This window comes from Musa acuminata, chromosome BXJ1-1 (genome assembly GCF_036884655.1).
Source record: "Musa acuminata AAA Group cultivar baxijiao chromosome BXJ1-1, Cavendish_Baxijiao_AAA, whole genome shotgun sequence".
Taxonomy (NCBI): domain Eukaryota; kingdom Viridiplantae; phylum Streptophyta; class Magnoliopsida; order Zingiberales; family Musaceae; genus Musa; species Musa acuminata.
The window spans coordinates 14,585,586-14,608,490 of NC_088327.1; the positions used below are offsets into that span (position 1 = coordinate 14,585,586).

The window sequence follows — 22,905 nt, forward strand, 5'->3', positions numbered from 1 at the left end:
GTGTTGATTAATATGTTAGGTATAAAGAATTTCATTTTGGTTGAACATCTTCAAAGCATATACAGAGAAGAATGGAAAAGAACATCATCGATGACTTGCCTTGACCAAACAATATAAAGATCTCTCATGCAAAACAGGTTGAATTAGAAAAATAAAACGATAAAAAGAAAGCAAACCCAGATACCAAAACCTGTACAAACACTACATTTCAGACGACATCGACGAAGGAAGAGCTTGTGGAGCAGAAAAAAGGAAAAAAAGAAGAAGAAAAGAATTACAATATGTTCGGTACTTGCGAAGCTAGTTTTAGCTGCAACTCCTTGATCTTGGAGCAAAACTCAACCTTCTGATCCTTGTAGCTCTGGAGCAGGAAATCTTTTCCTTCAATTACCTCCTTCAGTTCGCTTACCTCTCTCTTCAACATCCCAACTTTCTCTCCATCTATTTCTCCTTTGTCCACTCCAACACGATGCAACTCCAAATCATTGACGCTATCAGCATAGCCGTTTGCCAGCCCATTTGCAGATTCTGGATGCCAGTTTCCTGCCACTACGAGCTTGTCGGGAGAGGTCACCTCCGCAACATGATGGTCGGTGATAACCTTTCTTAATCGGCGGACCTCTCTCTCAGAATTGAACAAGTCTTTATTGGCAGAATCGAGCTGGCTCTGGAGATGTGCAGTTTGGGCCCTTTGTATATGCAAAGAATTCTGCACGTCTGTAATCTGGGTCTGCATCTCCATGATCATTTCATCTCGTTGCTTCAGCTGTTGGCGTAGTTTTTGTATCAGTTCTCTCTTGCTGTAGACGTCAGATCCAGACTCTGAGATGCATGAGTCTGAGCAGTTTGAGTGGTGGAATGGCTTCCAGGGGAGCTCCAGGCGATCAAGCGATGATGCTCGCATTATGTCCTCGACAACTTTGTTGGTTTCGGTGGCTGGGATTTTCACCAGTGGAAGAGAGAGATCTGCTTCCATTACTATTGGACTTTTGGGTCGCTTGGCATCTACTCCAACTCTTGAAGTTTCTGCACCATAAGATGAGCTACTAAAACACACAAATTCCCCAACTCTGATTTTATCTTTGGTCGGAAAAGTAGAACAACTTCAGGAATAACATAACATCCCAAAAAAAAGGCATCTAAAAAGCCAGAAACTAAATTTGAAACAGTCCAGTGAATTAGCTCCACAAGGATCCAGTTTCTCAGGCAGGTCATAACTAACACTACATCAATTTACAAACATAATGTTACCAATTGCAACAAAATATCAGGAGAAACGACATTAGAAAAAAAGAGCTGCCTTTAGAAATTACTGAGTTTTTGCTAAGAATTATGTGCACCAAATAAATAATAGGTTATTTGCTAAAAATTTGGTGCATGAAATAAATGCATTCAACTTCAATGTAGTGAGCCTTAAAGGCTTCTTAATGGACATCCTACAACATGAACAAATACAAATTCTTTAAAAGAATATTTCTTTGGATTAGTTAACAATGAAAGATGCATTAAAATATTACCAAATTCATAGTGCAAGGGCAATGTTAGGAAAATGCTGCCTATATATATATATATATATATATATATATAGAATGGCTAGACCAATTAGTAAAAAAATTCACCGAAAAACAATCCAGCAACACTGAATGTTTCAACCCATATCTTTTTGGGTGGTCTGTTACTGGATATCCAAATTGATCTTTCCTAACAAGTAGGTACCAGTTCATACAAGGTGTGCTGCAGCTCATATACCAGTTTGATCTAGTTAGGTAATGAACCATGGTGCACAAATGGCTTGAAACAATTCCAACTCTATCTGTCCAATAAGCTTAGACGGCTAGGAAATGGAGCATCTCTAAAGCACAGCTGAAAATACTAGACTTTTTGCCAACAGTCTTGTACATGTTTTTTTCATTATCTTCCTTGTCTACTATTTGTTTCTCCTTTTTTTTCCTTTTAATTCTTTTTCCATGCATGAATATATGTTATGTGAAAAGGGAATCCTTGTTCTCTAATCAGTGATTTAAAAAGCGCTAGGTGCCAAAAGATGCCAGGATCCGAAAATGCCCGAAGCATTAGGCGCTTGCCTAGGTACCCACCTGAGTAAAGCAAGACGCTCTAAAATATAAAAATATAAAAATATAAAATATAATTAATAAATATAGGTTAACAGTGCTAAAATCTAAATAGGGACTACTATATAATAACAATAGTTAACAATCTACTGTTAACAGTAGTTAAGAGGGGAGAAAAGAGTCATCAACGGTGGAAAGTGGGGAAGGAGAGGGTGGCAATGATGGAAGAACTTTCGGACGACAACGATAGCGATGGAGGAAGCTGCGGACGACAATAGCAACGACAAAGGCAGTATCGAACGATGATAGCGACGACGGAGGAAGCTGCGAATGACAGCAGCAGTGATGGAGAAGCTTCAGACGGTGATAGCAACGACGACGGAAGCTGTGGACGATGGCATCGTGGGCGGAGGAAGCTTCAGATATATCTGTCAGTGGCAGAGGAAGCTACGATCCTCTCCCTCGACGATGGAAGGAGTTGCACATGAAAGCAGCAACAGTGGAGGGAATTGCACATGAAAGCTAGACCTTTGGAACCATCCGTCGGCGACAGAGGAAGCATCGATCTTGTGCGTCAACGACAGAGGCAGCGACAGAGGAAGTGACAATGAAGGCAGCGACTACGCACAAAATAGGGTTTATGGTTTGGGGTCGCGCGGGGGGGGGGAGGGGGGCGGGGTTTACGTGCATAGATTTAGTAACATTATATAGCTTAATTGGTTCAATCAAACCACATAAGCTATTGTTCAGCCAAACCAAACTTAATAGTTTGGTTCGATTGCTTCGTTTCAATCAGGTGCTCGCCTGAGGCATCTGACACCTGGGTTCAAGCGAGCGCCCAGGTGGCGCTTCACTAAAGCACGTCACCTGGTCGAGGCTTGAGACGCTTGGACCTCGCTCGCCTCACCCAAGCATCTAGGTGAGCGCACGGGCGCTTATTTAAACCACTGTGCCTAATATACTTCATCCTCTCTTATTTTCTTCACCTTGTTTCCCAAGAAGATATATGCTTGTCCTAAATCAATTGAAATGACAAGACATTGTCCATAAGGTTCACATTAGCTTTTAAATGATGCCGAAACTTGATACAACAGTAGATAAGGTTCCATGATGATTAATAGCTCATCAAGGAAAGATGGATACATAAATTGCATAACCGAATTCCACCATACTCCTATGGATGATGATCCAGACAAGGAACTTCAGCAATCCTCATGCTCAGGAGTCATCTCGATACAGAAATCAGCCTAGGATTTATCTGAATTGACAACTACAAAAAGTTTTAGAATTTGATGTTGACGATGGCTGACTAGTTGCCAAAGGTGTGGAGAGACCAGGTTCTTAACTTAGATTAAGCACTCCTTCAAAACCCTAGGTCATCACTCAGATTAAGCACTCGTTCAAAACTCTCTCTGTTGTTCATTTTGGGTAGGATTGACCAGGGGATTGGTAGACTGATAGTTACACTCCATGCTAAAGACAAGCCATTACCTAATGGGTCTATAAACAGATTTTCTTGGCGCCATTAAGAAAAACCAAAAATGAACGAGCTTTGTATAGCAAGGGTTATCGTCTCTTCTGACTTATAATACCTTGTTTTCATCTAAACCTGTCTCTTCAGTGCGTTTCTCTTTGTGGCAAAAAATATTGTGTCTCTCTTTTTCTCTTGTATTGTTTGCCCTAAATCAGATATTGTTTCTTATGTCATCAAAATTACACTATGGCCACAAAATGACAGTTTTAAATAAGAAAGTGTATCTTATTTTGTCATCAGTATTTGCAGATGCAAAATGATAGAATACAATGCACTCAAGTCCATTTAATCAGACTTTTGTCCAAATTTAATGATTTTTACCTAGAAAGAAACAACTGGCCACGAAACTATGCGACAAAGGCATTTCATGCCAGATATCCAATGGTATGGCTACATTAAAACTTTAAAAAAATCAATCCATCAATTTCAACCTTGTAATAGTAAAACACCAAGATAGGACTATTTTGGTAAAACGAGAATAGCAATCAATCACAGAAAAAAGATGCACTTAATTTTGTCAATAGGTCTATGCCCATCGTGATAGGGGTAAAAACAGATTTGACGTAACACACCGGGTTTGACGTAACACACCACGACGTCAGCCACCCCTGGACGGCACACTGCCCCAGGGGGCGAGCATTAACACCAACATAATGTGCACCCTCACTCACCGTACCCAGACGACCTCATCGTCTGACCCCCTACGACCGGCCGAGGCAGGAGAAGGCGTCGACCGAGGCTCGCCATACCCTGCGGCAGCTCGGCCCTCCACGCAATGCCCACGACGACGACAGACGACAGACGCCATCAGAGGTACGGCCCTGTTCCGGCAGAATGGCACATCAGGTAACATCAAACTCACCTATAAACACCCCCGGGCTCCCAACAAAGGGGGGACTTCATCCAAAAACTCCTCTCCCAATCACTGACTTGATCGTCGGAGGGGTCGGGCCGAACCGCCGACCCGACCTGTGTGCAGGTACTCGACCGAAGCTGACCCTACCCGACGTCGCGGACCTTTCCAGCCAAATCCCCCGCAATCGGCCGCCACAAGATCTCGAGAGGAGCTACGCCTGATCCCAGCCATTCGGACCCCTGAACCAGCCGCGTCGACCCCAAGGTCACGGCTAAAAAAGTTACTTACCATAACAGATTGGCGCTAGAGGAAGGGCCCGTCCGAATGTCAAGCGATCAACGAATCCACTTTGGCGAACCCTCAGCCGTTGGGCTCCCCACTCCGCGGGAATACCCCCCCCCCCGCATGATGAATCCCGTGACGAACGCCCCGCGGCGGCCTCTGAACGTTACTGGCAATTGTTCAATGACCCAGGCTTGTCACCTCCCGACGGCGCACCCGCCGGCCCATCGCCGGTGTCACCCGAGGCCTTTCACGACCTTGCTCATCAAGTCCGAGCTCTGACGAGCATGGTGCAGACTATCATCCCAATCGTCTCCCAGCGGACCCCTCCGCATGCGACCCGGCCTTCGCAGCAACAGGAGACCCTCGTCCGGACTCACGCACCACTTCCCGAGCTCCCCACCTCGCCTCGAAACCCGGTAGCCCGACCCGGAAGCCGAGAGGCAGAAGACACTGTGAGCCGCCTCGAGCCTGAGGCTCCATCCGCCGACTCGACAAATGCCTTGCGAGCTCAGTTGCGCCTCGTCAGTCAGCGACTCGACGAAGTACAACAAGAGGTTCGTAAGTCAAAAGGAGAGCTCGGGGCAGACGGACAGCAAGGATCCTCGTTCACCCCCGAGATACAAGATCAAGCGATCCCGCCACATTTCCGCCTTCCCTCGCTAGATGCGTATGACGGCACCGCTGACCCAGCAGACCACGTGGCCGCTTTTCGCGCCCAGATGGCGCTATACGGGACTTCTGACGCCTTGATGTGCAGGGCATTCCCAACAACCCTACGAGGGCCAGCCCGCGCGTGGTACAGCGGCCTGAAGGCCGGGACCGTCGCCTCCTTCGATCAACTTGCCAAAGACTTCGAGCTTAACTTCCTGGCTTACGCTCGGCCAAAGCCGTCCATGGTGTTGCTCCTCGGACTCAACCAGAGGGAGGACGAGCCCCTCTCCCATTTTGTGAACCGTTTTACGACCCAAATTCGGGGACTATCGGACGCTCACCCCTCTCTGTTGATGCAGGCGTTCATGACAGGCCTGCGGCCTTCTAGGTTCTTTTGGTCTCTCGTGGAGCGGCCCCCCGCCGCGGTCCCCGAGATGCTTCAGCGCGCTAGCCAGTTCATCGCCGCGGAGACATGGATGGCTGGGAAGCGGGAGGAGCACAAAAAGGTCAAGTCGGAGCCGCCCCGACAGCAGCAACCCGTCGCGTCCCGGCGTAAGCTGGACAGATCCGACCCAAGGCCTCCCCTCCCCGCCTTGAATTCGTCCCGAACAGAAATATTTCTCCATGAGAAAGGGAAGGGGCTACTCAAGGATCCTCACCCGATGAGGAACCCACGAGAGCTCGCGGACCGTTCAAAATATTGTCGCTTCCATCGGCAGCATGGACACGACACTGAACAGTGCCGTGAATTGAAAAGGCAAATTGAGGAGCTCATTCACAAAGGGCATCTCGGCCAGTACCTCCGGCCGGACGGACAGCTATCACCACGCCCGGAAGGCCCCATCGAGCGACACATCGACGTGATAGCTGGCGGTCCCGCATCCGGGGGGGGCTCCATGTCGGGAAGAAAGGCGTACGCTCGAGCCGCCTCGGACGAAGCCCCCGGACACGGGCCCGAGCCCGAGATTACATTCCCGACCGGAGTATCCGAGCAACTCGAGCACGACGACGCTCTCGTGATATCGGCCAGGGTAGCCAACGCGCAGGTGAGAAGGATTATGGTCGACACTGGGAGCTCGGCCGACATACTTTACTTCGACGCCTTCCAGAAGCTCAGCCTGGCTAGAGAGAATATGAAGCCGATGTGCTCAGCGCTCACCGGATTCACGGGAGACTCAATATCACCACTGGGAGCTATCACCCTGCTCTTAACCTTAGGGGCCCCGCCAAGGTCGAAGACGGTAATGACCACTTTTCTGGTGGTCGACCTTCCCACTGCTTACAACGCCATACTCGACCGACCGACCCTCAACAAGGTCAGAGCCGTCGTCTCGACCTACTACCAAACCATCAAGTTCCCGACTCACGCTGGGGTCGGGGAAGTTACGGGAAGCCCCCGAGAGTCCAGGCGGTGCTACCTGACCGCCGTTTCGTTGCACAAGAGGGCCAAGATCGAGCCACCATTGGAAGACCCGCGGGAAATAAAAAAACCGGCCCCTCACCCCGAGCCGAGGGGATCCACCATTGACATACCACTGCAAGAAGCTCGGCCAGACCAAATGGTCAAGGTCGGTTCGGAACTGCCCGAGCGGGAACGGGAGCAACTCGTCGGTCTCCTACGGGAGAACGCCGACATCTTCGCCTGGTCTCCATCTGACATAACGGGCGTCGATCCAGGGGTCGCACAACACCACCTCAACATCCCACCTGACGCTCGTCCGGTGAAGCAAAAGCCTAGGCGACAAGCCCCTGACCGGCAATGCGCCATACGAGAAGAGGTGGGCCGACTTTTAGCGGCAGGCTTCATAGAAGAAGCCAGATATCCTCAATGGCTATCCAATGTAGTCCTCGTGAAAAAACACAATGGAAGCTGGAGGATGTGCGTTGATTACACCAGTCTTAACAATGCATGCCCGAAAGACTGCTACCCCCTCCCGAAGATCGACCAGCTGGTCGACGCAACAGCCGGACACGCACGCCTCTCTTTTATGGACGCCTATTCGGGATACAACCAAATCAGGATGGCACCCGAAGACAGAAAGCATACGGCCTTCCTCACCGATCAAGGGGTGTACTTCTATAAGGTCATGCCGTTTGGGTTGAAGAACGCCGGGGCCACATATCAGAGAACGGTGAATAAGATGTTCGCCCATCAGATCGGGAGGAACATGGAAGTTTACGTGGACGACATGATTGTGAAAAGCCAAGAGGCCGGAGCGCACCTTGCCGACCTGACCGGCTCGGCCAGCTTGGCTCCTACATATGGACGGCTTGACCAGCTCAAAGGGTGCCGGCGCATGGCTCCTACACATGGACGGCTCGGCCAGCTCAAAGGGTGCCAGCGCGGGGCTGGTTCTGCTCGCCCCCAATGGACGCTCGTTCGAGCGCTCCCTCCGCTTCGGGTTTAAAGCCACTAACAACGAAGCGGAGTACGAGGCACTCCTAGCAGGACTCAAGTTGGCCCTCGAGATGCAAGTGGCTGCTATACACGTCCTCACCGACTCGCAGCTTGTGGCCGAGCAGCTCAGCGGTGGATACGAAGCTCGGGACCCGACCATGGCGAAATACTTGGCACGGGTAAGGGACCTGACTACCAAGTTTCCGTATTTTACGCTATCTAATGTTCCGAGGGAGGAGAACGAGCGAGCCGACGCGCTAGCTAAGTTGGCGTCAAAGCCGACCCCCGAAGCATGGACGGAGGTCGAGGAGCTTCCTGCCCGCGCCGTCGAAGTAGTGGCTACGACCCCTAGCAGCGCGCCGATCACATGGGTACAAGAGCTGCTACGCTTCAAGCGAGATGGGACCCTTCCCCACGACCAAGTTGCGGCCCGGCGCATGCGTCGTACACACGCATGGTACACCGAGGAGAGTGGGCGGCTTTATAGGCGGTCCTTCACCTACCCCCTCCTACGATGCTTGGAGCCCGACGAAGCCCAGACGATCTTGGCCGAGATCCACGAGGGAGTCTGCGGAGAACACATCGGCGGGCGAACCCTGTCACACAAAATACTCCGCCAAGGTTACTACTGGCCGACTATGTGTCGGGACGCGAAGGCTTACGTACAGCGGTGCGGTTCGTGCCAAGAACACGCTCGCGCACCCCGACAGCCTGCGGTCCCACTCAGCCCCATCGATAGCGCGTGGCCCTTCACGCAGTGGGGTTTGGACCTGCTTGGACCTTTCCCACCGGCTTCGGGGCAGCGGAAGTACATCATCGTGGGAGTGGATTATTTCACAAAGTGGGTCGAGGCCGAGCCGTTGGCGACGATCACGGAACATCAAATGGAGAAGTTCGTATGGAGAAACCTAGTAACTCGGTTCGGGTTGCCCAAAGCCATTATTACGGATAACGGACCTCAGTTCGCCGGTAGAAGGTTCCAGGAGTTCTGTGCCAGCCATGGCATCCAGCTGAGGTTCAGCTCGGTGGCCCACCCTCAGACGAACGGGCTGGCGAAGGTCACCAATCGGTCCATCTTGGACGGACTCAAAAGAAGAGTGTCCGCAGCCCGATCGGCCTGGACGGACGAACTCCCTAGCGTCCTATGGTCACTGCGCACCACTCCCAAGACCGCGACGGGAGAGTCCCCGTATAGCCTGACGTTCGGAACCGAAGCTGTCTTGCCGCCCGAGGTGGCTATTGCCACCCTTCGGACAAGGAGCTATGACGAGGAAGTCTCGAACGAGGGACTTCGTGCCAGCCTCGACGTGCTCGAGGAGCGACACGCCGATGCACACCTGAAGGCCCTCTCTTACCAGAGAGCCGTCGCAAGGGTCTACAACAGAAAGGTACGACCCCGACCGATTAAGTTAGGCGACCTGGTCCTGCGAAGGGCCGAGGTCAGCGACCCGACCAGGGCAAGGGGGAAGCTGGCCCCCAAATGGGAGGGGCCTTATCGGGTTGTCGAGATAGTCCGACCGGGTACGTACCGGCTCGCGACAGTAAACGGTTCTCCTTTGCCGAGAACATGGAACGTACAGAACCTTAAGAAATTTTTCGTTTGAACGAGGAGTTTCTTCATCTAGGGGAAGAGGTTCCCTCAGGGCTTTGAGGAAGAAGTCGGGCAAGAAAAGTTCTTCCTTGTTTTTCGCCGAAATGGAACGACCAGAGCCTTAAAGAGTTTTTCGAGAAGGAAGAAACTTTTCGCCTAGGGAAAGAAAAAGACGAGCAAATACACAAGAGAAGTAACCGTTTTCTTTTATTCAAGGCAAAACCGACTTACAGGACTCGACTCCGACTTACAAAATTGACTAACACCCTAGAAAACAAAAAATACAGGACCCGTCCTTATTACAATGAGGCGTCCAGGCGGTCGTCAAAAGGGACGTCCTCGGACATGTCAACTTCCAGGTCCTCTGGGTGGGAAGTAAAAGGATCCTCTTCCACCTCGAGACCGGGGTGCCGAACGCGGAAGCGGGACGTGGCGATCCGGTATCCATATTCAAAGGACACCCGCCCCGTCCGCGTTAGGCCGAGTTCGAACCCCTCAGACTTTTTGTATGCCTCGAGGAGCTCCTTCTCCTTGTCGGGTCGGAGACGGACCTCCTTTGCCAACGCTTCCAAGGCCGCTCTCACCTCGGCCTTCGCTTCCTCCAGCTTCTTGCTGAGGGTGCCCGCCTCCGTCCTCAGCAGGCGGAGCTCAGTCCGCTCCACCCTTACTGTCTTATGGAGCTCCTCGTTCGACTTCTTGGAAGTCTCGAGTTCCGACCTAAGGCGAGCCGCCTCCGCCTCAGACTCTGCTGCACGCTTCTCGGCGGCCGCCACAGCCTCTGGACCGACCCCGGCTCGGACCTCCTCGACCTGGCGGCGGAGCTCGGCGTTACGACTAATGAGGCCCCCGATGACTCGGCCAGCATCGCGCACCCTGTCCATCAGGGCCGTCGCATAGTGAAGGCCTTGTAGAAGGGAAGACGAGTCAGCGTAAGACAAACAGCCCCGAACGAAAAGAGAAGAGGAGTACTTACCCAGGTCAAGGATTTGGCCGACTTGCTGAGCAAAGCCTCCGAGGGCAAAGTGTACAAATCCCGAGCCATGTCGGGATGCAGTGCGCCTCGGAGGAATGCTGCGGAGGCGTCCCCTCCGGCCCACACTCTGTCCCCCCGGGACAGGCCCCCCCAGCGGGCTACCAAGGGGTCGCTGGGCTCCCCGAGTGAGATCTCGCCCACCAGCCGCGTCAGGAATGGCTCCTCGTCCCCGGTCGACAGGCGGCACAGGTCACGAACGGAGGGAGGGCGCGGACCTTTCCCAGCCGCCCGCCGACTAGGCCCGGCCTCGCCCCGACGAGGGCCCACCTCAGCCCCCTTCGAAGGTCCCAGCTTTGCTTTCTTCCGAGGGCGCCCGGCCTCGATCTCTAGTGGGGCGTCCTTCGTACCGGGCCGTGAGTCGACTGGCGGCGCAGGAAGGGGAGCTTGCGACGCATTCCCTCCAAGGAGTGACCTGAGCTTCACCATTTCCACGAAAGATAAGAAAGGTGTTAGTACCAAGGATGAACCACACGGACACCCGAACCAAACATTACTAACGTACCCAGTGGCATCGGGCTGAGACCCGCTTCTACCAACCACTGCTCGGTCATGCTCCGAAGAGCCCGGGAGCCGGGAAGAATCTCCCGCAACCTCCCCAGGTCGTGGCGCTCTGATTCGCTCAAACTTGGGACAGTATTGTCGACCGCCCTCGCGGACCACCGAACCCCAAAACCCCAGTCCTTCGCACAACTAATATAGAAGAACCTCCCCTTCCACCCTTTATTACTGGAAGGAGCCCCCTCGACTCAAAAGCCCGTCCGGGCAGATAGAAAGTAGCCCCCCGAACCTTTAGAAAGGCGATAGCAAGAGAGGAATAGGTTGAGGGTAGGGGCGATGTTGGCATGGTAGCATTCTCCCAGGAATACCACTAGGTAACGCCAGGAATTTGGCGCCACCTGGGACGGCGAAATTCGCCAGAAAGAGATACAGGCTACGATAAGGGGGTGAAGGGGAAAGCGCAGACCCGCCTCCAGGGCGTCTAGGGTCAGCGCGAAACCCTTCGGGACCGGGTCGTAGGCCCGCTGTCCCGGTTCAGGGGCACTAAGGATATAGTCCTCCGGGATGCTGTAACGCTCCCGGAGCCCCCCCAACAATGACCCACTCACGGTGGAGTCATTGTCGTGCGGCCACATCAGGGCCTCCAAGGCCCGCGCCGCTTCCCCGTCAGAGGATTCCACGGGGGATGGCGGAGGGCATTCCCCTCCAGCTACGCAGGAAGGGGGAGAAGAGGAAGAAGAAGGGGACGACATCTTGACTGACCTTGACGGGAAGACGCTACGGGGAGGAAGAAGACGACGCGAGAGGCGAAGGAGAAGACTGGGGAGGAGATGGCAAGACTCGGAAAAGGAAACTCAGCGGCGAAAGATAGAAGTGAAACGGGGCGTTCGTTATTTAAAGAAGATATTCCGCCAGAACCAGCGCCTCTTCGCCTCCCGAGGGTGGGCGCCAGCCCACCCGCACACGTGCGTAACCATCACGCTGCATCGAAAATGACAAAAGGCGCCCCGCCTTCATAAAAGCCTGACGTAGCAATTCCTCTGAAGCGACAGCGGACTGACGCCTCGATCTCGACGCCCGAAAACGTGCGGCAAAAGCAACCAGCTCCCCCTCAGAAAGGAGGCTTCCAGCCCCCACAACCGTTGAACGGACAAGGGGGGAAAATTGGCACAAGCAGCTCCCCGGGTCAGCCCGCCTGCGTTGTGCTCCTCGGCCCTCAGCTTTACGCCACCCGAGACCACACCTGCGCGGCCAGCCCGCCTACGTTGTGCTCCTCGGCCCTCGGCTGCACGCCACCCGAGACCACACCTGCACGGCCAGCCCGCCTGCGCTGTGCTCCTCGGCCCTCGGCTTTACGCCACCCAAGACCACACCTGCGCGGCCAGCCCGCCTGCGTTGTGCTCCTCGGCCCTCGGCTGCACGCCATCCGAGACCACACCTGCGCGGTAGCCCGCCTGCGTTGTGTTCCTCGGCCCTCGGCTGCACGCCACCCGAGACCACACCTGCGCGGCCAGCCCGCCTGCGCTGTGCTCCTCGGCCCTCATCGGCTCCATAACCCCCGAGTCCAACTCTGCTCGGCTGGCCCACCTGCGTCACGCCCCTCGGATCCGCGTGGCCAGCCCACCAAGAGTCAGAAGCCATGCATCGGACCCCCTGCATGCAAAAACCGACGCATAGCTCCTTTCGGGGGGGGGGGAATATGATAGGGGTAAAAACAGATTTGACGTAACACACCGGGTTTGACGTAACACACCACGACGTCAGCCACCCCTGGACGGCACATTGCCCCAGGGGGCGAGCATTAACACCAACATAATGTGCACCCTCACTCACCGTACCCAGACGACCTCATCGTCTGACCCCCCACGACCGGCCGAGGCAGGAGAAGGCGTCGACCGAGGCTCGCCATACCCTGTGGCAGCTCAGCCCTCCACGCAACGCCCACGACGACGACAGACGCCATCAGAGGTACGGCCCTGCTCCGGCAGAATGACACATCAGGTAACATCAAACTCACCTATAAACACCCCCGGGCTCCCAACAAAGGGGGGACTTCATCCAAAAACTCCTCTCCCAATCACTGACTTGATCGTCGGAGGGGTCGGGCCGAATCGCCGACCCGACCTGTGTGCAGGTACTCGACCGAAGCTGACCCTACCCGGCGTCGCGGACCTTTCCAGCCAAATCCCCCGCAATCGGCCGCCACAAGATCTCGAGAGGAGCTACGCCTGATCCCAGCCATTCGGACCCCTGAACCAACCGCGTCGACCCCAAGGTCACGGCTAAAAAAGTTACTTACCATAACACATCGCATAAGATGAAATGGAGAGATTCACTAAGGTAATTGTGCGACTACTTACAGCCACCCATGTCAAATCACTAGAACTACAAATATGATAACAGGGATGCCCTAACATTAATGTGTCAGCATATATACAAATGTACAATAATGAAAATTAGGGTAGCAAGCTAAGTGAATATCATATATCATAATAAACGTTAGTGTATATATTATCAAACTGATAATCTAAGAGATGTGCATCAAATTATATTGTTTACTTAAAACAATGTTTTCTCTTTGCTCTTCTATATAGAATTAAATTTAGATCAAGCAACATACCCGAAAGAAAGTGATAATGATTATCCTCATCTTGAGCAAAGTGATAGAGATTATGCAAATTGCAAGCTCTTGATCTTCTGTCAGCAGTAGATTTTCTATTTTCTGAGTGAATAACTTAGATTGTTAACAGTGAGTAGGATCATGAATGAATATAGGATCAAGTAAGAATTAGAAAATTTGACCTTTGTTTGCCTCATCATGTCGTTTGTTATCAAAGGCCCGTTTCAGTTGGCATCCAAGCTTAATTGAAAGTGTGCTCAACAAGGCACCACCTACAACAAATACCCAATTTGGGCCCTCACCTTGAAGAACATTCGTCTTTTGAGCTGCTTGAGAGGTTCCAGTCCCATTAGTTTTTGATTTCATCTAGCAAGGAAACAAAGTGTTGGAGGAAAAATGATTTATAAGTTAACACTATACACGCACCAAAGTCCAGTATTTTAGGATAAGCAACTAGTTCAGAAGATAATGGAGAGGCAGATGCTATTCCCTATGAAAGATACAACTTAAGGCAAAGGGAGAGTCATTCCAAAGGGCTAGAGTCTGCAAAAAAAATAATATAACCAAAGCAAAAAAACATACATGAAACAAATAACCTTTCTCTTTCATGATGTTGCAACAAAAGGTCAGTAACTATCAATAGACAAGAAAGGACGTACAACAGACAGATGTATCACTGGTGAATAATGGTCAGGCATACAAGATCATTATTATATAAGTCAGTAACCAAGCTTAGGTACAATGATCAGGTAGCACAAAGACAGATTCTTAGTTTGATTTTGGCAACATAGAAACAAAAGCAAGCAGAATAACTAACTGCGCTAGTACTTATCATATATTTTTCCGCTTTCTCACATTTCTCTTTTCTCTTCCTGTTTTAACTCTCATTTCATGTCAAATCAAACAATATCTTGTAAAGTACATGTCCAAAATCAGACTCAGTATCAGACGTTACCACAGCAACAGTGTGATATAAAACATTAGTTATTTGCTCCCTTACTTTTTCCCTTTTACAATCATGATTAACTTCATTGCCATTGTTTTCTTTCCAAATTGAGTATGTTCATTACTGTCACCATCATATACCTGGTACAAGATTAATATGCTAAATCACTGGCCTCAAGCTTTATTATCGTACATTGGTATTAAGACACACGTTCTACCTATAAGTATAATAATCCCCACTAAACCCAAGCAATTTGTTGGTCTCAATTCCAACAGGTGCTATTTATATTTCTTTCTAGTTCCCAAACTCTCATAAAGAAGTTCTTCAAATGGGGTTTTGAAACCCATAACCTAATAATAAAATGCAACTATTCTTGCATAATACAATGTTTCCAATTCGCAAGTCTCGTAATCCGGGGTATAAGCATCCGCGAGAACAAAGGTACAGGCTGAGTAGATCTCCGTTACAAAACAATGTAGCTACCTCTTTGGTAGGTAAGACCAAGAAAATGGTGCAACAATCAGGACTTGTCAGTTATGTGCATACCCATGGAACTCCAATCCACAAAAACAAGTTCCATTGCAAGAAAAAAAATTTCTATTTCTTTTAGAGAGATTTCTACTTACAAAAAACGCTAAGCCACCTCTAATATATAAATCGTTAACATCAATCGGATCAAAAGTTCCACTTTTACTGAGACTTGCTGATCCACCTCCTCAGCTATTTTACCCACAGGAGGTAAGTCGATGATTCCAAGAATAATCAAGATGCTCTGAGGAGTGAAGTAGGCGGAAATCATCTACAAACGAAAGAAATCGATCGGCGAGCCAATCCGCGCCCAAAGAATCGAGTTTCCCACGGCAAACGGAATAAAAAGAAAAGAACGCAATTATATTGTAACCACAAACGAACGTCAGAAGCAAAAGGGAAATTTGGACTCCAAATACCTCATTCGAGCAAGATCGGTGAGCGAGAAACGGATCCCTCTCTCTTCTCCTCCTCTTTATATTTCTCTTTCTCTTACTGCTCCACTATTTCCTACGCTCGCGGACCGGACCACACTCTGGAGTCGATGGTTACTTCTGTTGCGCCTTTAGTGGTGCTCCGGTGCAACCGAATCACGCTTTGTTGTCTCTGCTTGGGGGGGGGCTTTTGGACGAGATGATTCGCGTGCGGCAAATGGCGCGCACTTGTTGGCTCGCTCGCGCGGGGAGGGGTGGGGGGAGAGGAAGGAGGGCGAGCCGGTGCTGTTCCTTGTTTCGTCGACTCGAGCGCGGCCGGTCCCGTGTGTCGCCCCTGTGCCCTAGCGAGCCGTCTCCGTCCCTGCGTGCCTTCAGCGGTGGCTCTCACGCAGGCCTTTCACCCACGAAGCCCACGGGTATGTCATGCTGACCTCAGTTGTGAGCTCCACAACCCGGCGTCAAGTGTTTTTGGGGCAACTCTTCCGGGACGCCGTAGGATTTCTCAAGAGGCTCGCATCTTAAAGCAGACATCGGCAGTTACGATGCTCCTGATCCCCACTGTAAGATCCGTGAAATGGCACCTCGCGCTTCTCCCCCCACCGCTTGATTCTCTGTAGCAGAAAATTCCTCGAGAATCGAACTTCATTGCACTGATCTTAAAGCAGATATTCCACTTAAAATAACACGCATTGCCACCAATCTCATAGAATAAAGGAGCATAATTATCCATGATTCTTTACAACATGAAATAAAAGATACCCAAATGTTGAGTTCAACTTCATCAATCATCATAATAATTAATCTAAGGTATTTACAAAAAAGAACTGATCTCATAAAGGGATCATCTCTACATTTAATAATTCTGGTAATTGTTAGCAAAATTATACATCTATAAAATATCAAATAAGAAACTCAAGAAGGTCATAAGAACTAAAACATGTAGTTCCAGGCTTAACCTGTAAACAAAAATATTCAGCACTCATCACATCATATGCTTAATGTCATTTAGATGATGCGACTTGAGATCTCATTAATGGTCAAAAGGCTGAAAGATGCATCTGACAAACCTTAAGAACCACATCTCCTGTGAGAGTTGGTACTTGAATAGTTCCTCCTAATATTGCCTGAAAATTCAACATCTTGTTAGTTTGATGCCCTTCTCGAGCAAATAATAGGTTCCTCAAAATATTGGTTTTGTGCAATTAATTTAAAGAATGAAGTTAGTCAAGAGATGCTTGTTACAGCTGCACATCATTGTAATGAAAATAAAAAAGGATTTGTTTTAACTATTTGTGTAATTTAGCATTTGCCCTATTTTTAGGGTTTGCTGTACTTTCTCCTGTTTCTCCTTCAAGAATGAACCAAGCAGTGCTGTTTTTTTTATCTTGAATAATATCAATTTGTCAAACACAGAACATTGAATTGGAGCACAACCAATTCAAACTAGCCACACACAGTATGCATTATAATAGTTGATGATAAATGATAAATGATAAACAATGATGATATATATTAAAAAAACACAGTTATGATCAAACATAAACATCAGACATTAACATAAACATGGTTTCCAATGTCGACTTTATGCAGAAGGCCACCAATTAGTTTCTTACCAACCAATGCACAAAAGATCAAAAGCAGAAAAATGGTTCCAGTGTCAAAATATAAATGGATCCTTCCTATAACCTAATGGAATGGAATGGACCCACTCAAAATCCATTCAAATACCTAAAGTATGCATAAACATAAAGTTGCACATCAAAGCAGTATATACCTGGGTTACACTGAGGACGGCATCAACATGAATATTAGCTTTGTCCCTACGAAAAACAGGATCCTCCCGAACCTAAAATAGGATTTGAGAGAGTTAGCATGTTCATCTCTAGTTTAATGAAGACGAGCATTATAAAAAAGTTACCTTGATAGTAACAAAAAGATCACCAGGTTGCCTGGTATCAGGATCAGCACCACCACTTCTATAAACTTTTATAGTTTCATTGTCATCCACCCCAGCATTTATATGCAACCAAATAAACAATGTATCACATTGTTTGAGGATCATAGTAGGGTATGAATAAGCATACACAGCATTGCACTTTTTAAGTCTTCTCTGTTTTAGTAAGTTGTGCTTGGTAAGTGGTTAAATGTTAGCACATTGAATCAATCAGTATTTTGACTATTAGTGGGTCTCCTCAGGGACGACAAACAACTCATTCACATTGCTCCTTTTCAGATGAAAAAAAAAGAGGAATTAAGAAATCTTTCAGACATACCAGCCATCACATCCAGCTTGACTGACTTGGTTCCTCTCACAACTTTTTGTCCTTTGCATGACTTGCAGAGGCTCTAAAACATTAGAAGAAATGTGATCAGAAAGCATATTAGTTTTCTTAGGACAATTATAAATTGCATAATGTGCCTACAACATGAAAATAAGGTTCCTACAAAATACATATGCATTGTATAAAAAATCTGAAAATAAGCAATGTTTTCTCAACCACAAGAAAGTTCTTATGACTGGACCCCTTTCATTACTTTGAGCTGCCACTTTAACCCTTTGGGTGTTCAACATCAAGTTGGCAGCCAACTACCTAGTGAAACATCCAGGCTTCAAAACTAAATATCATGCAAACAACATATATGTATCCATGCATACATTTTATATGAATATGCATTTTCATATATATCTGCAGCAAAAAGATCAGACACTTATAAATACAATAGTACTTATGATGATCCACTCAATAAACAAGTTGATTAACTCCTAAAATGTATTGACTAGTTCCTTTTCATCTTCCCGTGTTCCTTCTCTTGCGTAATGGTTTACCTCTCACGCCATCTACTTTGAAGGATTATCTCCTAATAACCTTCAAACAATTCTGTGAAGCATTTCTCACAACACTTAATGAAAACATTGGTTTAAAGTTTCATCTTCTGGTTTAGACAAACCATGCAAGATTTTTCTTTACCTGGCTTTCTTGATATATTTCTCACTGGCAGTTTCTACCAAAGAACACTTCACCATTCCTCAAGTAGAAATAAGTACAAGTTCTCATTGTAATTCCAACACTTCAAAGAAGCATGCAGAAGAGAAGTTGTTCATTTCTGAGTAAAGATAAGCCAATATTTTATATCTCAAAACAAATTTGTGTATGTAATATGTTCTACCTTTACAGTTTGCCCAAAACCTCCACAGCGTGAACGTGTGGTCTGCAACCTGAAGGGACCAGTTTGCATGAAAATCTGCAGTCATATGAGAGCATGACAATTAACTGTCATAAGAAAGATCAACAGAACAGAATTATTCATAACCTAACCATTCCCGAGCCTCTGCAGCGCCAACAAGTTTCAGGTCTAGTTCCAGGAGGGACACCACTTCCACCTACAGAAAAGTGATGGTAGTATGTCAATAGCATCACTATATGTTGGTTAAATCAAATTTCATATTTGAACCACTGAAAATGGTAGGCTTTCTTGAAAGGACAGTGTCATACCACAAGCTCTACAGTTTACAGGAGCTTGAAATGTAATTGTTTTTGTGCATCCTTGAACTGCTTCCATGAATGATATTTCAAGAGAAACCTACCAAAATTGTCAGAGAGATATACAGAACCACGTTATTTATTAGTGGCATTAAATATATCAAGAATTAACTGGAGAAAGAGAGAACCTTGACATCTTGTCCTCCATAGTCATCATATCTGAACATGTTGCTAAAGAACTGGTTACATGAACGGAAGAAACAATCAGAACATATTACTAATATTGGTTAAATATCACGTATAAAAAACTAGGAATTAGTTCACTGACTTTGACAACTCGAAATGTGCTTCCAAGAGTAGCACATTAATCTGCAAATGCAAATTTACAACTCAGACAACACTTTAGCCCACACAAACAGGTTACCCTAATCACCATCGCGTTGCTGAAGTTCAAGATTTTCAAAAGCCACTAACAACCAAGGAAAATAGGTTCAGCTTTCAGGCATACCAAGCTTTATCAGCTATTAAGTTTATATACATAGCTTACACATCTACAGGCACGTATGATAGTAGCAATGTAGAATGGCATCTATCAAATAAGGAGAGACAATGTGCTTAATTAAGTAATGCAGTGTCAAGCATGATAAAGAATTTGGTATGTGACAGACTAACATGATTACATGGATTATGCACCGACAGATGAAATTGAAGAGATTCATAAATATGCAGTGAAAGGTAGACTACATAGCACCATTCAAAAATAAAACTACACTGAAATCACTATCAAAAGCATCTGAAGTAAGAAAAAAACATAATCTTGTTACACAACAAAAGTTAATCACATGATGGAAAAGTTGGGTGACTCAAAAAAGACCTCTAGAGTGGTGAAGGGACACAATATTCAAACAAATAGGGTTATTATATGTCTAACAATTGCAGATGAGACATATTTAAATGGTGTATTACTGTATTATAGCTATGTCAAAAAGACAAGGAAATTTATCTCATGACATTAAGATTAAATAAATGTATTATGATAAGCTAAACAGGGCTTTAACTGCAGATAGAAATATCACTGAGGGAAGTCTACATACATCATTCATGCTGAATTCGTCTTCAGCATTTCCAGCATCAAATGGCCCACCAGGGTCACCACCTGAAGCAGCTTATTCAACATTGGGACCGACCTGATGGGCACCACATTATAAATATTGGACCAGAAAGAAGGGTGCACAGCTATTGAATGGACTCAGCAAATTGCACTAGCTCCGTAAAAAGCATAAATGTTTTTCTTTTCAGAATGCAGAATAAAAAGCAACAGTGATTGAACTAGCTGATGTTGAAATATAACTCATTTTTTTGCTTTCACTGGGAAAACACCTATAATGTTCCATTTAGTTTCACTTTTTATTCATTGGCCGGAAAGATGCCAGCAGAATCCATCTCTAACCTAATTAACACAGCTCTTCTGTCCAAATCTTAAAGAAGATGGAGACAGTATAAATTATTTTTTGATGAAAATTTTATTTGTGACTTAAAGATAATATCCTTTGCAGCAGTGGATATGCATATACTGTTTTGTCTTCTTCTTAGACTCTCTATCTCTCTTGCTTTCTTCATTCTCCTACTTTCATGATCTCTTCTATCTCATCTTGTTCAGTGTAACTTCTTTTTCTTGTATTTATTTGTTTACTTTGTGCACTATCTGTACGAGAATATTATGCACATTTAGTAAACCAACCAACAAAATCAGCTGCACTAAAACATTCATCAAGTAAATAATATAACAAACATGCCATACAACTTTTTCTTCCTTTTTCTTGAAGAGAAGGGGGGACACCTGGTCCTATAGTCTTTGTTTATCCTCATCTTTCAGGACCTGAAAAGGACAAATGCATCTTTTTTTTTCATACTTACGACAAATAGAACATCTAATTTTCCTATCAAACTCCGGCAACTTTTTTATCATGTGTGCTCAGAACATATCCAGGGTTAACCTCATATGCCCGCTGAACTTCCTGGAGCTTCCTTTCTGCATCAGTGTCATCCTTGTTTGCATTGGTATGGAGTTTCTTTGCAAGCAGCATACAAAATATATGCCTGATATTATAGTATTTAGGGAAAGGACATGCCCCATGATGTAGGACAAAGCAGGAAAAGAACAAATATTAACTTGCACATACTTGTGCATTATTCTTCCTGCAAGTACTCTCAAATAAGACAGAAAAACATGTTGATCATCATCGATCAAGAAATGCTGCAACGAATTCAAATTTTAACTTAGTTTGTTACTTTCAAGAACAGAAACCTATAAAAAACCTTCATATCTGCAACCTGGCCAATGTGCATCATTAAATTTTGTTTTGAGGATCTAATCGCATATCATTTGTTGATAAGCATGATACATCAAATCAAGGACATCCCTAGCAAATATAACTGATGACACAATAAAGCAGGACAACATAATAATCTATTTAAGCTCCCTGATAATAGACATAGTAATTATTTGAGTTTTGGTAAACTCGAGCTTTTTCCAGTGCACCAGACAAACATATGAAAATGCTGCAAACAGAAAACACTTGCCTATATTTTAGATTAGTTTTTTAAACCTGTAACTTGGAAAGAAAAGCACAGGCATGTACCTATTAAATAATGAAGTATCACTCTTATTTTAAGATAATGATAAATCATAAAGGACATCATAATCTTGTATAACTTGTAGCAGTGAATTCTAGTAAACAAGCAGAGTGCATATAGATAGGCTAAATGAACTACCATCCTCGAAAATGTTCATGAAATTTCAGTAAGTTCAAAAGTCAACATGTGACCCCAATGACTAATTTAGCATGCCACTCTTTACCATAGGCTCCTAGTGCAGCCATGAATCGGATAGTCTGGTCATGCTCAACTAATTCATTATAGAAGCGCATAATGTTTTAATTTTAAGCGCATCGTAATGATCTTTAACATAATGAAGACAGCAAGAGATGTGATGTAATGCTATTCAACAGATAAACAAAACTGAAAACTGCTCGTTTGTAAACAAAAGCCAAATCAAATTGCAAACTTAATATTGTCCAAGCTAATAACTACAGTCCATAGGCTCGTACACCGGTAGAATCCACAATCATTATCAGTATGCTCTGTAGCAAAGAACCTACCCCGTAGTGAGCTTTCTTGATATCTGAAGCACTCGCATCCTTGCTTACACCGAGCACATCATAATAATCCCTCAAAGGCAATAATCGTGTTCCTAAGCATCAGAAAATGAAAGAATATAAACAAAAAAGAAAAACAATGAGAAAAAAGATTCTATTCCTAGTTCATCCAAAAGAAAGGGATCATTATACTTTACCATGAAATGATCTTCTAGGACAAAATTGCTTGTGAAAATCACCATTCAATGTCCCACCTCTCAATCTCACTGTAAAACTTCGACTTGTTTATAATTCACCCAAGAAAAAGAAAACAAAACAAAAGAACAATATAATTGATAAGAAAATAAGATATTGGCCATCCCCAACTCCAACAAAAAACAAGAATCACGACAAGAGCCCGACTCACCAACTTCGAACATTCCATCAACACTACTCCGAGAGAAACTGCAAATTCCCGAAGCCAGTACGCGAGTGGAGTCCCCAGCTGCAAAGAAGATCAAAAAGCTTACACCTTCTGTATCGAAACATGTAGAACGACGAAACACGGGGGAAGTAAGGATCTCACGGAACCGACCGGGGAACTCTCGATGCGATTCGATCTGAGGGCACTCCGGGCGAACCAGAAGGCGATCCTGGCGCCGCTGGGCCTCATCTTCGCGGACTTCGTCTGTGCTCCGGCGTCTAATGACTCGGGTGACGGGCGTTCAGTGTCGGAGACCGAGACCCAGTCCAAGCCCGTCGGAAGCGAGGGTGAAGCGAGCGCAAAGATGGCGCTCGCGGTGACGCCGAGCCAAAGATATTAACTTAGGAACTCGGGAT

The 22,905-nt window shown here is 46.8% G+C and overlaps 2 protein-coding genes across 9 annotated transcripts; both read right to left on the bottom strand.

Annotated features, from left to right (window-relative positions):
* Positions 1 to 72: 72 nt before the first annotated feature.
* Positions 73 to 15,569, bottom strand: LOC135675737 (uncharacterized). The gene is made up of 4 exons (XM_065186197.1): positions 15,432 to 15,569; positions 13,721 to 13,904; positions 13,539 to 13,640; positions 73 to 1,026 (listed from the first exon to the last, which is right to left on the bottom strand). The coding sequence occupies exons 2-4, from the start codon at positions 13,902 to 13,904 to the stop codon at positions 275 to 277; spliced, it is 1,038 nt and encodes a 345-aa protein (XP_065042269.1). The 5' UTR covers positions 15,432 to 15,569; the 3' UTR covers positions 73 to 274.
* Positions 15,570 to 15,919: 350 nt separating this feature from the next.
* On the bottom strand, positions 15,920 to 22,905 carry LOC135675745 (chaperone protein dnaJ GFA2, mitochondrial-like). 8 transcript variants are annotated; one of them, XM_065186234.1, is made up of 15 exons: positions 22,661 to 22,900; positions 22,493 to 22,570; positions 22,284 to 22,352; positions 22,090 to 22,181; positions 20,023 to 20,115; positions 19,257 to 19,297; positions 19,117 to 19,167; positions 18,941 to 19,028; positions 18,764 to 18,828; positions 18,615 to 18,689; positions 17,720 to 17,792; positions 17,365 to 17,429; positions 17,221 to 17,292; positions 16,514 to 16,570; positions 15,920 to 16,057 (listed from the first exon to the last, which is right to left on the bottom strand). In XM_065186234.1, the coding sequence occupies exons 7-15, from the start codon at positions 19,153 to 19,155 to the stop codon at positions 15,965 to 15,967; spliced, it is 627 nt and encodes a 208-aa protein (XP_065042306.1). In that variant the 5' UTR covers positions 19,156 to 19,167; positions 19,257 to 19,297; positions 20,023 to 20,115; positions 22,090 to 22,181; positions 22,284 to 22,352; positions 22,493 to 22,570; positions 22,661 to 22,900; the 3' UTR covers positions 15,920 to 15,964. The 8 variants fall into 8 exon arrangements, with proteins under 8 accessions (XP_065042306.1, XP_065042315.1, XP_065042287.1 ...); XM_065186243.1 differs by having other exon boundaries at positions 19,257 to 19,397; XM_065186215.1 differs by lacking the exon at positions 19,257 to 19,297.

Bases quoted from the DNA above. Each gene is read 5' to 3' on its own strand.
- LOC135675737 (XM_065186197.1), bottom strand. From the start codon at position 13,904: ATGAAATCAAAAACTAATGGGACTGGAACCTCTCAAGCAGCTCAAAAG. The intron at 13,641-13,720 runs GTCAAATTTTCT...TTATTCACTCAG, and splicing joins ACATGATGAGGCAAACAAAG to AAAATAGAAAATCTACTGCT. The intron at 1,027-13,538 runs GTATGTTGCTTG...CTTATGGTGCAG, and splicing joins TCATTATCACTTTCTTTCGG to AAACTTCAAGAGTTGGAGTA.
- LOC135675745 (XM_065186220.1), bottom strand. The intron at 18,690-18,763 runs GTTAGGTTATGA...ATATGACTGCAG, and splicing joins GCTGCAGAGGCTCGGGAATG to ATTTTCATGCAAACTGGTCC. The intron at 17,293-17,364 runs GTAACTTTTTTA...ATCCTATTTTAG, and splicing joins ATCTTTTTGTTACTATCAAG to GTTCGGGAGGATCCTGTTTT.